Source organism: Schistocerca nitens, chromosome 3 (genome assembly GCF_023898315.1).
Source record: "Schistocerca nitens isolate TAMUIC-IGC-003100 chromosome 3, iqSchNite1.1, whole genome shotgun sequence".
Lineage (NCBI taxonomy): Eukaryota > Metazoa > Arthropoda > Insecta > Orthoptera > Acrididae > Schistocerca > Schistocerca nitens.
This window is the reverse complement of record NC_064616.1, coordinates 407509579-407527603: the sequence shown is the minus strand read 5'-3', so window position 1 is coordinate 407527603 and position 18025 is coordinate 407509579. Positions and strand designations below refer to the sequence as shown.

General features: G+C 38.6%; 1 protein-coding gene across 1 annotated transcript in view; it reads left to right on the top strand.

Moving 5' to 3' along the window:
* Nucleotides 1-18025, top strand: part of LOC126248347 (metal cation symporter ZIP14-like) — a 146871-nt gene that overhangs the window by 50630 nt on the left and 78216 nt on the right. Inside the window, exon 2 of the mRNA XM_049949255.1 lies at nucleotides 12247-12383. Within this exon, the coding sequence (XP_049805212.1) occupies nucleotides 12258-12383 (126 nt within the window). The 5' untranslated portion in view covers nucleotides 12247-12257. The remainder of the gene's footprint in view (nucleotides 1-12246; nucleotides 12384-18025) is intronic.

The following is an 18025-nucleotide window of genomic DNA, read 5'->3' as shown; positions in this document are numbered from 1 at the left end:
CTCATAAATACTACTACATCGCCTTAGGAAAATAAACACTTTTCTTATATATTGTAATGTAGATGAGTAGCATTACTTTTAAATAACGGTGGATTTGTGTGTCCCAAGTTATAGATTCATTGGTAATGTACAAAATGATGATAGGCGCCGGCCGAGGTGGCCGAGCGGTTCTAGGCGCTACAGTCTGGAACCGCGCGACCGCTGCGGTCGCAGGTTCGAATCCTGCTTCGGGCATGGATGTATGTGATGTCCTTAGGTTTAAGTAGTTCTTAGTTCTAGGGGACTGATGACCACAGAAGTTAAGTCCCATAGTGCTCAGAGCCATTTTTTGACGATAGGCTAAAAGGCAATACCCTTCGAGTACTTCCTTATCCAAGCTGTATCTGCTTCTATTCAGTAGATATTTTTTTTAAATATGGCCGAATTAATAGCAATAGATATATTTCGCTGAATCGATACACAACTGGAAAATTAATTTGCATTATGGTAGAAACGAGCGTTCGCAAAGTGCTTCTTCTCTCTAATGGCAACAACTACATGTTGTAGTTGCAACATTGATGTTCTGAAAGAGAATTTTTTCTGGTTAGTTACAATATATTTATTTCATAGTTATGAATTCAACTTCCGTTCAACCTCTCATTCCACTTCTTCCTGGTTCCCACGTTTAACGAGTTGCATGCCACCTTCCGTGAATTAAATATCTATCGGAGGTAAAGAGACGTTTCTTACGTTCCTGGGCCTTTCAGACAACACAATGCGAATAAGCCCCATAAAACTTAAAGACAGCTTTACGCGAGACTTGTTATACACTATCAGTTTCTATGCATGTCGTGTTAGACAAGGTTACTAGATGATTAAGCATCTTTGCTTTCGTCACAAACGGAGCAGAGAAGAATAACGAATCTCTTCATCGACAACATGGATTGGAAAGGAGGAAATCCACTGACATAAGCAACTACGACAAAGGTCAGGTTGGTATGACTCAGTGCCTGGTCGACTGCTCGCCTTCTACCGTCGTAGCTGTCTGTGGGAAGTAGCTGAAGGACAGTCAAATCACGAGTAGGTGACAAGGCGACAGAATGTGGAGGTCGGAGGCTTGCCCGCTCGGTAAAGCAGGATAGGTGACGATCTGAGGACAAAGTGCTGTGCTGCTGCAGGCACAAGTGTTTCGGAAAACATAGTTCGGTGCATATTCCCATGTTCACTCAATGACATCAATTACCATTGCCGTGGACACGGGAGCATCAGGAATGGACCATGAATCAATGGAAACGACTCTCCTAGCTAGATATATCACGTTCCTTGCTACACAAGGTCGATGATCGTGTCCAGGTGTCCGGGTGAATGGCTGCTCGAAACGTGCACCACGCCGTGGGCACAGGCCATTGGGAGCAATATTAAGATGTGGAAGACTTTCAACTGGGCTTCCATGGGAAGTATTGTAGTAATCAAAGGAACCATGACAACTATGGACTGTGTGCACATCATCACAGACCACCAGTATCCTTTCACGCTTGACGTCTTCCCCGATGACGTCTTCCAGCGGGGTAACTGTTTGTGTCACGAGGCCAGAGAAGCACTGATTTCTTGGCCACCAAATTGGCCTGATCTGAACCTCATGGAACATGAGCTCCACAACTGTGTACCACTGATCTGTAATTTAAGGGAACTGCTTACCTGTTTGTACGTGTCTGGTGTTAGATACCTCTGAAAACTTATCTAGCGCTTTTCAAATCCATAACATGCAGAATTGCTGCTGTATTCCCTTCTGAAGGTGGGCCAACATGTTACTAAGCAGGTGATCATAATTTTTTGGCTCATCATTGTATATTGAATATAACTGGAGCACACAGACTTTCTTGCTGAAGGCTAGTCTTCTGTAGTCTCTGTCAACCACACTGTCCTCGGAAATCGAAGACGAACCTGTGATTTTGCAGAATTGTGGCGATACCCTGGTTTGTTTTAAAGTCCTTGGTCAGGTAGCAGACCTTCGGTAGTAGGTCTGGCGATTTTGAGTGACATATGCCACTGATATCAAGCAGGAATCCCAAAAATTTGCCACCACGTTATCATATTTTAATTATCAGAAGCATTTTCAAAATTTAATGACAATCAATTGGCTATAAGCTTTATATTAATGCATATTAATATTTCTTAAGCAACCTTGTCTAAAACTGTACTCAGTTTATCATTTACTACAACATTGGCATATGTGAAAACTAAATAATCTCAGCATCTGGAAATGTAATCAATGAAAGGTCATTAATCACACAAGTAACAGCAACTATCTGAGAATCAAAACTTGAGGTATATCACCTTCTCATTCAAGTAACGGCTGATTGATTCGTGGATCTTTATTGATCCACTTTTTTTCATGTTAAGAAAGATGTGACTCCGATCAGTATCATTGCCTGTGACGCTACAGCATTCTAATTTACTTCTAAGAATAATTTGGTAATGGTCAGTTTAGGGTTGTGTGGGTCCAGTAGCACTGATAACATGTGGAGGTCCCTATTAACTTTTTTCAAACATTATTTTATTTTCATATAATATATAAAGGAACTGCCAAATAAAATTTCTCTAAGAGAAGCTAAGCACACTGATTTTGGGACATCTGAATGACTAACATAATAAAGATTGTGTCAAGCCATTAAAATTACCCATCACAGTTGAATTTTACTAGCTCCATTCACGTAGTAAGGCTAAACCACTGTTTAGCCAAGTAATGTGTTCAGTGGCACCCCATGTTTTGTATCCATTCCAAGTAACAAAATTGTAAAGTGTAAACCAACTGAGGATATTGCCCAGTAAGATATCAAAACTGTCAGATCATCAACCCCAGGTTGTTGAGAGATGGTTCTGTTGATCAGCCTCAATGTGGTTACCCAGGGGATAATACTAACACTCATCTAGGCATGAAACAACACATCTATATTATTGCACTACGACACAAATAGATTTCAGCACTCATCCATCATATATCATTTTCCAAAACTATCAACAAGGTGATGCATTCTAGAATAGTATCCCACCTGAGCAACAATGATATCCTCAGCAAATCACAATTTGTATTTCAGAAGAGATGCTCTACTGAGAATGTCATTTACATGTTCACCCACCAAATTTTACAAGCATTAAATAACAAAATATCATTAGCTGCCATTTGCTGCAACCTATCTAAGGCATTTGAGTCTGTGAATCATAGTATTCTCCTAGATAAACTGAGGTTTTATGGGATTGATGGCATAGCCAACCAATGGATTATATCATATTTAACCAAAATAAGCAGACAGTTATACCGTAATTTGTAATTCAAACATTGTAATCTGGGGACATTATTCTAAATGGGGAGAAATTGTACAAGGCTCAGTCTAAGGTATGCTGTTGTTCCTCATATATGTAAATAATTTTCCATGTAATATACAACAAGCAGGATTAGTTCTTTTCACAGGTGTACTAGTATTGCAGTTAATCTAATCACACATACTACAAGAGGAGAAATGATAAACAATGTTCCTAAATATGTCATTAACTTGTTTTCTGCATATGATCTCAGTTTTAAAAAGACACAACCTATTCAGTTCTGCAAATCTGGAGGTACTACACCAATGATAGGCCTGTCCATATTGTGTCCATATTAATGAGTACCAAACTGAAAAAAGCCCATTTTGGAACATGTAAAACAATTTAGTTCAACCACATTTGCACTTATAATCACAGCAAATCTTGCGGAGAGACAAATCAGTAAGTTGACATATTTTGGATATTTTCATTCAATAATGGCATATGGAATAACGTTCAGGATAACACATTTTTAAGAAAGAAAGTCTTCAGTGCAGAAAAATGTGCTGTAAGAATAATATGTGGTGCTCACCATGATCATCTTGTAGACATCTGTTTAAGGAGTTAGGCTGCTTCACACTATGTTTATTCTTTCATGAAGTTTGTTGTAAATAACCAACTGCAATTCAAGAGGCACAATGATGTGCATAATTAAAATACCAGAAGAAAAAAGATATTACTTATGCAATTTAAAGTTGCCTTTAGCACAAAAACTGGCACACAGTGCTGCAGTTAAAATTTTTGATCACATATTCAGTGATATAAAATGTCTGAAAGACAGGAAAATAACATTTTAAAATAAACTGAAAAAGTTTCTCCCTGAGAACTCCTTCATCAGTTCTGTAGAAGAAAGTCCATCATTGTAATGTGTAAAAGGTGGTGTGTAGGAATTACTAACTTGCATATGTTTGTATAAAATAAATAAATAAAAAAAAGGACACTAGGGAGCATTTTTACAAAATAATTTGTGGTGTGAGTATAAATGACTCATTCCACATCATTATAATTTATCATTCAAAATACCCATAGAACATTAAACTAACCACTGTAACTAATCCACCTGTAGATGTAATGGTTATTAATCCTGTTTAGACAAAATACATACAGAACATCTGTACAAGAAACGGCCGTGGTATAATCAAATTGCAAATATTCAGTACAATATTTATGACACAACATGTTCTCATAACTACTTAAGAGACCCACAATTTTCACCCACATTAATTTACTGTAGTACTGTCACAAATCCAAAACATGTGTTGCACTTGACTTTTACAAAAATGATTGTCCATTTAAAAAAAAAAACTACTTCAAGAATACTACCTTCTTAGCCTGTGTATACAACAAAACTGATCCCTGTGTTCTTACTCTTGTTTCCACCTAGTGAGAGAGTAAGAAATCCACTGCTCCAGGTTTTTACCATCACTCAAATTACCAGCTGAAAGAACTGACAGTCGCCCATTGTTACAGGCACTTGCTTGTACTGATTGTCTTGAAATTGATTGCAAATTATTGCAACTCACTCTAAAAGTTAAAACCCACACGTTATAAACTTACAAGTTTAGGCTTGCAGATACTACCAAATTTCGCTAAACTCTCCACAGCATTGTCCACCGAACACATCCTAACACACTGGTATAGTCTGATGTATGCCATGCTTAGTGGTAGAAGCTGCTAACCTAAACCTATTACATTCGGAAAGTGGTAATGCGCACACTGGCATATATGAGTGTGTTAAATGTAAAAACATGCAAGAAAATTTTACAGAAAAGTGTAGAAACATGGTAGAAAAACATACTGTAATGGCACACTGTGGTTTAACCAAAAATTAGTGAGAGAAATATAAAACATAACTGCAACAATAGCACTAAGTGAACTAGATTACCACTAATCTTAATTCAAACGAATAGTTGCAGATTTTTAGGAGCAGTAATAACAGTAACAACAGTAATAATGTTAATGTTATTAGTCCATTACAGCAATAGACAATGTCACACATATACTACAATACAAAAATACAAATGAACAATGGAAACTCCAGAATAGAATGATGACAATATTATGAAAAAGATAGATTGCTACTCACCATATAGAAGAGAGGTTGAGTTGCAGACAGGCAAAACAAACAGTCTTTTTGTCATGTCACAACTCAACATCTCCTCTACATTGTAAGTACAGTACAACTGATAACTTAAAGGAAACAACATTACCGTGTCATATTACAGTTGATAAATTCTTTTACATCATAGAAGGTGTGGGCAACTAATCAGTTATGCAGTGTTTGTTTGAATACTTGTTCTGATAAATCTTGTATAGATTTTGGAATCTTACTAAATAATTTGTGCCCAGTGAGTTCATAAATGTTAAGTGATTCTGAGAGCCTCTGATATGGAGTATGAATGTATCAACTGCTTCTTGTTTTGTACCAATGTACATTTTCTATTTTCTTTGTGTTTGGCTTCTGTTAACTTCTTCCTTGTATAAATAAAAAAACACACACAGACACACACACACACACACACACACACACACACACACACCACAAGGGGTTCTGAGGTACCAGGTATTGACGAATGCTGAAACACCTATATTAATACATGGTGTAACCTCCGTGGGCAGCAATGCAGATGCTCACAGATGAGAAGGGCTGAAGTGGGTCTAGTGTGTCTTGGACAAATGCACTCTATGAGACAGCAATCACCAGGTTTACACTGTACGCACGTATAACCATTACTTGCAGGCAGACACAGACAGAATCTTCTTTCATTGCTGAAGACTACAACACACCATTCCATCTTCCAAGTGATCCTTTTATGTGCATGCCCATAGACCCACTAATAATAACTGGTTCACAACAATGTTGACACATCTGGGCTCCCAAACCCTCTCATCTGTGCTGTGGTGGCTGTATGATCTGCCATTGCTGCCCTTACAATACAGGGTGATTCAAAAAGAATACCACAACTTTAAAAATGTGTATTTAATGAAAGAAACATAATATAACCTTCTGCTATACATCATTACAAAGAGTATTTAAAAAGGTTTTTTTTCACTCAAAAACAAGTTCAGAGATGTTCAATATGGCCCCCTCCAGACACTCGAGCAATATCAACCCGATACTCCAACTCGTTCCACACTCTCTGTAGCATATCAGGCGTAACAGTTTGGATAGCTGCTGTTATTTCCCATTTCAAATCATCAATGGTGGCTGGGAGAGGTGGCCGAAACACCATATCCTTAACATACCCCCATAAGAAAAAATCGCAGGAGGTAAGATCAGGGCTTCTTCGAGGCCAGTGATGAAGTGCTCTGTCACGGGCTGCCTGGCGGCCGATCCATCGCCTCGGGTAATTGACGTTCAGGTAGTTACGGACAGATAAGTGCCAATGTGGTGGTGCTCCATCCTGCTGAAATATGAATTGTTGTGCTTCTTGTTCGAGCTGAGGGAACAGCCAATTCTCTAAAATCTCCAGATACTGTAGTCCAGTTACAGTAGCACCTTCGAAGAAAAAGGGACCAAAAACTTTATTGGCTGAAATGGCACAGAAAATGTTCACCTTAGGCGAGTCACGTTCATACTGAGTTGTTTCCCGCGGATTCTCAGTGCCCCATATACAGACATTGTGACGGTTGACTTTCCCGTTAGTGTGGAAAGTTGCTTCATCACTAAACACAATCTTTGAAACAAAAGATTCATCTGTTTCCATTTGAGCAAGGATAAAATCACAGAAATCGATTCTATTAATCTTATCAGCTGCAGACAGTGCTTGAACCAATTTCAGACGATAAGGTTTCATAACTAACCTTTTTCGTAGGACTCTCCATACAGTTGATTGTGGAATTTGTAGCTCTCTGCTAGCTCTGCGAGTCGATTTTCCTGGGCTGCGAACAAATGCTTGCTGGATGCGTGCTACATTTTCATCACTCGTTCTCGGCCGTCCAGAACCTTTCCCTTTGCACAAACACCCATTCTCTGTAAACTGTTTATACCAACGTTTAATACACCACCTATCAGGAGGTTTAACACCATACTTCGTTCGAAATGCATGCTGAACAACTGTCGTCGATTCACTTCTGCCGTACTCAATAACACAAAACGCTTTCTGTTGAGCGGTCGCCATCTTAGCATCAACTGACGCTGACGCCTAGTCAACAGCGCCTCAAGCGAACAAATGTACAACTAAATGAAACTTTATAGCTCCCTTAATTCGCTGACAGATAGTGCTTAGCTCTGCCTTTTGTCGTTGCAGAGTTTTAAATTCCTAAAGTTGTGGTATTCTTTTTGAATCACCCTGTATAATGACCCTGGCAGGTATTTGTATTGCGTGGATATCATCTATGGGTGTGAGAATGTTCATGTGACCACTGATATGAACATCATTGCATAACTTGCGTGGCAATTCTCCAAAAGCACTGTCCTACCACTTAGAAGGCCACAATTTGACACCTTTCACTTAGTTGGCTGTTGGAAGCATGGGTGCATCTCCATGGCATGGTTGCCTGCATACTTATCCTTCTGGTTGTGAGCACGCCCTAAGAAGGATAGACACAGGTGACACTCTGGTAGCTATGCCACTCTGCTATATGTTGGTGAACAATGTTGAAACCATTGTCAGTATATCTGCAAGTACCCCAGGTGGAATATACCATCATCAGGTCAAATCGACATCGTCTTTCCAGGTGTACTAATTTTATTCCCAGCAGTGGATTTGTGGTGGTATGTGTACCTCTGATGACAAAAAATCAGAACTAAAGGCTTAGAGATGTGGTACTTTATTTTTTATCAGTACAAATGTTGTACTCACACTTTTAAAATGCACAGAAAAGCATTAAAATAATGTTTTTAGAAGTTAAATTTCAAAAACACCCCCCTCCCCCCTCCCTCAACCTAGAAGGTCACAGTACCAGAAGCTCTTTTTTAACAAATCTGATGAAAGTGGAAGTTTGAGAGAAGGTATACTATCACTGGTGATAGTGCACCTTCACTGACCCGTTTAGTGAAATTGGATTGTTGATTCCAGTTTTACTGAACAATACACATTCATTATGAGTAGTGCACCATCACTAATGAAGGTATACTTCCACTGTACTTCGTAAGTTGCATTTTGTGAGCTGAAACTTGGAAACAGTCATTTTATATAAAATTCATTTGTTGCAGCAAGGACATGCACCATGCACCATGGCATTTACAGTTGCACAACACCTTTTTTTTTTTTTTTTCAAATGCAAATATCATAGTGTGATAGTGTGACATTTGTGATGGCAGTCGCATTTGAAGAATCTCTGGCTGCTTCCCACTGACTGAGATGTTGCAACTGTCCTCAGGGCAACAGTTTTCTCTGATGGAAATTCCTTCTCTGAGATTATTCTAAGAGAGCAAGTACTGAACTGGGACCTGAAACAAAATGTCGTCACAGTCACAGCTGCATATCATATTGTCCCTTTTTGAAGTATTTAAGAACAATCAATTTAATACATTATGCGAAGGTGGTCCAGAACAGCCCCTCTCATCCAAGTTTGGTAGAAGCCATCAGCCATTCTCTTGAGGACGACACCTAGGATCGACCTTGTATCTCTTCTTCTTTGACTGAAGTCTGAAATTATAACTCTCATCATACATCCCTTTTCCACTGGTAGCAAACGACGATCTGAACACTGCTGCATTCTTTGTGCCTGTTCTTTGAAGCACTTGTATGCCTCAGTTCCACATTTTTCAATAGCTTTAGTTCACTCATCCGAATCATCAGGCAGTATTCATTACTGTCTGGAACACATTCTTTTTCTCTGTACTCAACTTCTGTTCCTGTTGGTATGTTATCCTCTTGCACTGGAGATTTGCTATCTTGCAACGTTTGAGCCCCTTTCTCTCTGCTAACACCCACTTGATTAATTATATTTTCATTGTTGTCCTCAGGTTGAACATTCACTGATGCTTGGAGATAAACTTGATGAAGACAAACCATGTTTAGGAGGGCATCCTAACATCACTTTGTAGGTGGACCTTTTAATTCCAAAATGTGTTGTGTTGTGCATACATGTAGTTAGCATATTTTATAGGTCCTGATTTGCTCCCTCTATGCTGCCTTGGCTCTGGCTGTGTCTAAGTTTATTATGCACATTCTTAAAATTGGGCCATATTTCAGTTAAGTGGCTCATTATTTTGCTAACAAACTCTTGACCAATGTCTGACTGGAACACTGAGGGAACACCTAACAATGTAAAAATGTCAATAACAATATTGCATACCTCCTTAGCTGTTATGGACTTCAGTGGCCTGAGAACAACCAATTTAGTGAGAATTTATAGTCTCCATCTGGTTGCGATTGGGAGTCGTGAGATCAATTTGACATCTGGAATTTAATTCTTTGAACATCTTGGGCTTCACTACTATTTCTTTCTTTCGACCTTTTTGTTTTTGTAAACAAGGCTCGCATAAGTTCTGATAAATCTGGATGCCACTGTATGTTGTATTATGGTACTCTGACTTAAAAATTTTTTTCATTCCATCAGGTCCACCATGGCCAGATGTTACATGAGCACCATGCAGAATATCACACAGTTCTTCATAATAAATATAGTTCTTAATGTTGCCTTCTTCAGTAACAGGTTGTATTAATCTCATTATTCCATTCACCTTGAGCAGTTCATATCTCTTCAAAAACAAGTAGTCATCGCTGTCTTTCTTTTGTCCAGAATTTAGTGATAAAACTTTGCTGATAAGTGACTCATACATTCCTCTGTCCATGAAGACACAGTTGTAATTGGGGTTTCCCCATGCCACTCTAATACATGTGTAGAATTTTGCAGATTCAACCATAACTGCACTGCTGTCAACCATAGCTGCAATGCTATATAACATAACAATAACCAACTTATAACAATTATATTCATGTCAATATATGGTACCATTGTACCGTTAATAATCTACTTGTCATGCTCACAGCTAGGGTTCCATCATAAAATAATACCATATGCTACTATGCTTTGAAAAAATGAAAATAAGATGTTCTAATATATATTTCAGGACCACAACCCATAAGTTGCCTTAACAAAAATGTTACTTGTATTTTATCCATCCTCAGCAACTGTAGATGTATGTAACAAAGCAATAAGAAACCGGCTGCATAAAAGAAATTGAAGTTATTTATTGGTTTTGGGCACATAGTGCCTTTCTTCAGATGGTTATACCTATTGCATTACTTGTGAGTGTCAACAATATCAACAATAAGATGCATGCAGCAAAATGTTATACTGATTTTGTACAGATACTATGAACCACATGACCATGGCATTTTGCTATATGCTTATTATTGTTAACACACAATTAATGTGGTAGGTATGAACTTCTAAAAAAAGGACACCAAGTGCTTGAAACTAGTAAAGAAATTAAATTTCTTTTATGCAACTGGTTGCTTATTATTTTGCTACATTAAACACATTAATCTTGACAACTGACCACTAATATATTTTACATATTGACCCCAAGATAATTTATCATCTAAATATGTCACCAATACTCTGGTTATCTGACTTTTTTGCTTAGTGTCCTATGTCATTTGGTGCTGGTGGTATATCAACAAATGGTTATTAGGCAAGTTTTGTCAATGATGTAAAGTAAATAATGACTGCTGAGAATATGTTGGTGAGAAAAAAACTGACTGGAGTGGAAAATAAATAAATCTCTTATACTGATCTGCAATACCTAAAATGTGCTCCAATAATCTAGAATTTCAGTGGATGGAATATTTAAGTGTTCAAAAACACACATACTTTTTCCTATGTCTCAAAACTGTGGTTAAAGCTGTGAAATGAGCTCCAATGCTACTGGTATTGTAGTCTATGCCTGATCTGCAAGTCATCCCAGGATTCTATCCTGCAAAACAGGATCCAGCTGGATTCTTTTGGGCATTACATTAGAAATGCCATCAAAAGACTACACTCTCTCACAAAAAAGCAAACATGGCTAAAATGTTATGGGGCTAATTCATTGATTTTCCTTATCTTTGAATTATGCGCAGTTGTGGAGGCAAGATCAGACTTTTGAAACTACAATTGTGGTTTCTTATCAGACAGAACAATTTCTCTTATTTCGTTAAATATGGATCAAAAAAGTTTTTTGCCCTCCAGTAATTTGATATAAATCAGCTTTTTGAATATTTTTTCCTTTTTTTTGGCATTTATGGGTAGAAAGCTTTCAGTTTCAATTCAGTATCATATTACTGATTATTCCTCTTTGTGACACAACCTCTATCCAATAACGTTTTAATTTAAATTGACAGTTTGATCTCAAACAATTGCTTAGGCTTTGAACTAACACCGCATAAAGAGGGGAATTCGTGGCTGGCTGCATCCAACCAGTCAGTTGACTGATGACACCAAAAAGAAAAGTGAGGCAACAGAGTAGTATCTCAATAAGAACAAACCAGATTTACCAGTAGCTGGATTATTAATCCTGTTTTATTTGTAAGAGAAAAATTAATCCTAGTTGTTTAGATGGTACCTGCTGAAGATTTCCCATAAATATGCAACATACATTCAGCAAAAAAATTAATATGCTTATATCCCAATTTTGTCAAGCACCTTTCTGAAATACTTGTTTTGCTTTGTAGGTAACAGTATAAGAATATTAAAATCAATTTCACAGGGTCTCTGAAAGTGATTTTCAGTTTACATGATATCAAAGACATTACATATTTATGAGGTAGTGGTACCTTGTGCTCTGAGGCACCGTAAATTGAATTTTTTGAATATTTTTCCTCAAATTTAAATTATTCTGTGATTACATCGTGTTGATATTACGTAACAGTAAGATTATCAGAAAGATTATCATGATTCTATATTAATGTGCTCTCCCACTCCTGTGTGAACAACAATAACTTATAAATGTTTAAACTTTCATTGCAGAGAACACAAATATGGAGAAACTACTAATAATCTTAATAATGACAGTTGTTCAGATTGTGATGGGATATGAAATGAACTGCACTGATGTGAACTCAGAACTGATGGAAAGTCTAGAAATGATCCTGAATTGTACAAAGGTAAGACTATAAATGGTTAAAAGTTATTTAACACATAAAAAGTGTATCAATTTATTATAAGTATATAAATGCATTTACATTAGGATGAAAATTTTTCATTGGAGATACAAGACAGTAGAGCTCAAAACATTTAGAAATTAATCTGTGTCCTTAGTGTTTATTTTGTTGAATGACAATTGATTCTACAAACAACTGAACTAATTATGTTAACTGAGCTACAGAAATTCTTCATAACACAGTAACGTAATTGAAGAGTGGCAGTAAATGATAATATATGCAAAATAATAACCTCCTGAAAAAATTTCTCCAGAAAGGTGCTGTGGTTAGTTTCAAATTTAATTCAATAACTTGACTCACCAGAAACAAAACAGTGACACACTACATGAGATTTACAAATTCTCAGATAATACTAATGTATTGCCTTGCATATACAAACATCACTAGCCAACATATGGTGCATGACAGACGATACCCTGAAACCACTACTAGTCATTTACTTTCTTATTCCACTCACAAATAGACAGGGAAAAATGACTGGCTATATGTCTCCATACAAACCCTAATTTCTCTCATCTACATGGTCCTTCTGCAGAATGTATGTTGGTGGCAGCAGAAACATTCTGCACTCACTTTCATATGTCAGTTCTCTAAATTTTCTCAATGGTGTTCCTCAAAAAGAAAATCACCTTCTCTCCCGAGATTCTCATTTGATTTCTCAAAGCATCTCCATAATACTTGTATGTTGTTTGAATGTACTGGTAACAAATCTAGCAACCTGCCACTGAACTGCTTCGATGTATCTTTAATTTGACCTGATGCGGATTGCAAACACTTGAGTAGTACTCAAGCATGGATCGCACTAGTGTCCTATATGCAATATCCCTTACAGGTGAATCCTACTTTCTGAAAATTCTCCCAATGCATTATCCTTTACAGGTGAACCCCATTTTCTGAAAATTCTCCCAATGAACCGAAGTCAATCATTTACCTCTCCTACCACAATCCTTACTTGCTCATACCATTTTCTATTGCTTTGCAGTGTTATACCTAGGTATTTAATCAATGGGCCTTTGTCAAGCAGAAAGAAAAATTATGAGCTGTTGTATGCTATGCACAGAATAAATGGAGTACTATTTAGAAACTCAAGAAACTAAACTATCAAAGCACACAGATGAAATTATACAATTCGTTCCTGGTAATAAATTCGTTAAAGTCATAAAATAGGTTACTTCCCTGTTGCTGCTTCTGTCTTGGCTGGTCGCTGCTGCCATTAGGAGGAGACAACACTTCTAAAACCTAAATTGCTGATGTTGCACAGTAGAAACAAGCCAAAACCGATTTTGGTTACTTTATTGAAATATTACTATCACCAGTTTGTACTGAAAAAGTATCATTATCAATTTTGAACTGATACAATTCATCATCATCATACAGCTTGCATGCTTTCATCAAAACATATGTTAATGTTATTTTACATATGAGCTGCCCTAGAATAAACTATAATTCACAACTATGAAAGTGTAACAGTGATGTTTGCATTGCAACTTTCATTGCAACTTATGTGAAATGTGCACCTGGAACTTTTTTTTTTTTTTTTGCAATTTTTCTCCAATGAATTATACTTATGTTGTTGTTTGTATTCTCTCTCTAAAACACACACGCACACATACATTGGTTTTCATTATAATATGTGTGTAAAAATACAAACAATGTGAATATGATAGAGCAACTATCATTATTTCACTTTTGTAGCTGTGAATTTGTGTTGGCACTAAGCAGATAACCTGTAAACCAACATAATGTGTTGTGATGAAAGCATGCAAGCTGTCTGATGATGTTTTATATCAATTCAAAACTATAGAGCAACTATCATTATTTCACTTTTGTAGCTGTGAATTTGTGTTGGCACTAAGCAGATAACCTGTAAACCAACATAATGTGTTGTGATGAAAGCATGCAAGCTGTCTGATGATGTTTTATATCAATTCGAAACTGGTAACAATACTTTTTGTATATAAACCAGCAATGGTACTTTTTCAACAAAAGTAAACCAAAACCAATTTGAGGTTGTTTGCTGCTGCACACCATCAATAGTTAACATCACATTACATCCACAGTCTCCAAACATATCTTTATCTGACAAAATTGCACTTCTGTGATCACTGAGTGTCTGTTAGACAGTCATAAATCATGCTTGGACTGTCTATATGATCCACTGTTACATCAAAATGCTTTCAATAAATATAAGAGACAGTCCAATGTGTGCTAGATGACAGAAGTAACAAAATCACTCACAATGTCACCATATGCAGTGTTTAGTTAATGCTGCATTCTTGTTCCTCATACTACTTGCAAAAACTGCTTAAACTTAAGTCTCAGATTTAATATGTGACCTGCCTTTAACAAAATTGTTATTCAATAATTTCAATAAGGTGTGTGCAATAAGATATTAGGTACCCAAGTTTTGGTATCAGTGTCAATAAATATTGTTAAAATAAATATCATATATGAACAGTTTAGGGTCATCTATCAACTTGACATATTATATGGCACTGCAAGCAACATTTTGTTTGTAATGGGAACTAAAAAGTTTTCCATTTACTGTCTGCATAGCATACAACAGTTCATAATTTTTCTTTGGACTAATTTTGCCTAATGACAACCCAGAACATAAGGCCAAAATTTATGAGGCATTGTTCTTTTCATAGAGCTTTTTCAGAATATATGTATTTCATTTAATCAGTTCAGCACTTTTAAATGACAATTTCAATCTTCTTCAATGGTCTCATGCATCCCATTGCTTAGTTTTTACTTTGAGGAGCAAATTTCAACCAGATCTGAGCCAGAAGCAAAGCATGTAACAATAACAGATGTAGCCTGAATCTGCTAAAATGAGGATGCAAGTTTCTGACAGTTAAAATTCATCATTTGAGTAAGAATATAAAGTCAGGTGACTTGGTGCTCTCTGCAACATAAGCAATAAGTTGACAGTGGGTTACACTGTATTACTTCCCCTTATATCAGCACAGCACACATTATGTGTACTCTTAACAGTTATCTGTACTGAAAAGCAACAATTATACTCACAGAAGGAGAGCACTAAATACAAACAAGTACAGAAAACTTTTCACTTCAACAGCCAGATTCTCTTTACTATTCATCCAACCACTAACATCATGAGCCTACCATTTATTATCTCATATATACCCACATAGAATGGTTTTATATGATAAGAGTGATAGTAAAAGGCAAGACATATTTTTTTAGCTATATCAACTGAAAGACATACGTTTAAAGAGAGCAGTTTGATGACTGACTAAAAATCGAAAAATTAAGGTTTTAACTCTCATTTAGTTTTTTGTTATCATTAGTTTCTCCTATGGCAATGTTTTGTGTATTTGGTAAGATGTCAAGGTGCAGCATGTACTGTATTCCATGTAAGCTGAGTTTTCTCTGTGAATCATTGGATAAATCATTTTATGTGTCAAGGGGATGCAAGGGCCTTTCACCTCCAACAAAACAATGCATTGTATAGCATTATGGTAATCATACCACTATTTGGTTTGATAACAGCTTTTCTTATTTTATAAATTAAATATATAATATTTGAGGTTGTGGGGTTTTTGGCTGTAGCGACGGGCCACACACAGAAAACTCCAACTTATTGCGATAAGACACTTTTATTAAGGTTCGTATGATTACAGAGAACACAAGGAAAACATTGCAGAAATTCACGACACGTGTATCAATCTGTCAAGTAGTAGATGGGACTAATCACAGAACTCCCGTCTCCAAAGAGCATTTACTTTGGACTTCGCCAGTGAAGTTACTGGCGGTCGACTGTTGTCACAACAGGTCCCCCCCCCCCCCCCTCCTCCCCGGGATTGCGGAGCACTGGGAGCAGGACGTCGGTGTCTTCCTGTGTAGTGGCGTTGTGGGATGCTCGCTGGTTGATAGCAGCGTGTGCTACAAGTCCATAAGTCCATACTGTCTGTGCAGGGTGGACTAGCACTCGTATAGTCCGCCATCAAGTGGGAGGGGGGGGGGGGTGGACTGCCCGACCTGTACGTGTGAACTGGACTGGCACAGAAGATGTCGTCGTTGCAGTACCGGCAGAGAGGGGATGCGAATCTTGAGCATCCTGTCGGTGCTGAATGTTGCAGCTATGGCAGCCATATCCACCCCATTTGGGATAGGGACTGTGCGCAGGATGGTGATATGTAACGGTATGGACCCACGTGAAGTGTTCCCTATGCCGAGGATGAAGATGGATCCCTCGTGGCTGCAAGGAAAGCTCGTCATGTGGGCACTCAGAGGCGTTGATTGCGATGCAAATTTCGTCAACAGTGGATGTAGGGGGCACTAGAGGGGGGGGGGGGGGGGGAAGTAACGTAGTAGTTCAGCAGAAACACTGGAACACTCTGTGGGGGTATTGGGTGCCAACACTTGGGACGGGGTAATGTCACACGCAACATGTGGTTCAGCCTGAGGTTGTGGATTGTCACATGCAGTGCCTGTGTGAAACGAGGGTAGAGTATCGTCACACGCGACCACTGAGTTGCCCACAGGTGTAGGCTTGGTGCACATACGATCATGGTGGGGCGCAGGGGAGTGGGCAGTCTGTGTGAGATCGGGGTTGTCACCTGATGGAAGAACACTCAACTCGGGGGTGTGCGTTACAGATTCCTCGATCATCCAGGCTGGTTTCACGAGTTGGAGGGAAACTGTCTGCCAGCGGCCACTGATGAGAATGTCTATAGTATTGTCCATGCGAGCCACTACTCGATGCAGGCCAGAGTAAGGTGGCTGTAATGCCAGTTTGACTGTGTCATCCCGTAACATTATGAACTCGCAAGAGTCCAGTGCCGAATGCAGGAACACCCGAGGACGGGTATGTGGTCATGGAGGAGGCGTGCGGATCGTGGCTATGTGTGTCCGGACACGCTCAACTAGTGTGGGGAGGTCAGACAGGTCGGCGATTGCTTCGTCATTGACGAACTCTGCAGGGAGAACTAGGGTCTCGCCGTACAGGAGCTCTGCGAGTGAAGCCTGGAGGTCTGTCTTGTAAACCGTGCATATTCCTAGCATAATCCAGGGAAAGGCGTCGCACCATTCACCACCGTGGCACATGAGTGCTGCTTTAAGGGTCCTGTGCCACCGCTCAACCAGTGCATTGCTCTGAGGGTGGTAAGCCGTAGTGCGGAATCTATCCACCCCACATAGGACGCAGAGTTTGTTGCACAGCAGGGATTCAAAATGTCTTCATTGGTCGGTGGTGATGGATGTAGGGCAGCCAAATCAAGCTATCCAGGAGGATACGAATGTGCGTGCTATGGAATCCGCTGTGATGTCCTGCAGGGGTATTGCCTCCACCCAATGGGTAATGCGGTCAATGACGGACAAGATATACCTGAAACCATCAGACATGGGTAACGGTCCTACGAGGTCCACATGTACATGTCGGAAGCGGCCTTTCAGGATGTCGAATTTACCTAGACTAGGTTGTGTGTGCCTGCTGACTATGCTGTTCTGGCACTGTAAACAAGCACGAGCCCAAGTACGACAATTCCCCTTCACACCTGGCCACACAAAGCGTTCTATAACCAGGCGCATAGTAGCCTTAACACCAGGATGTGCCAAGT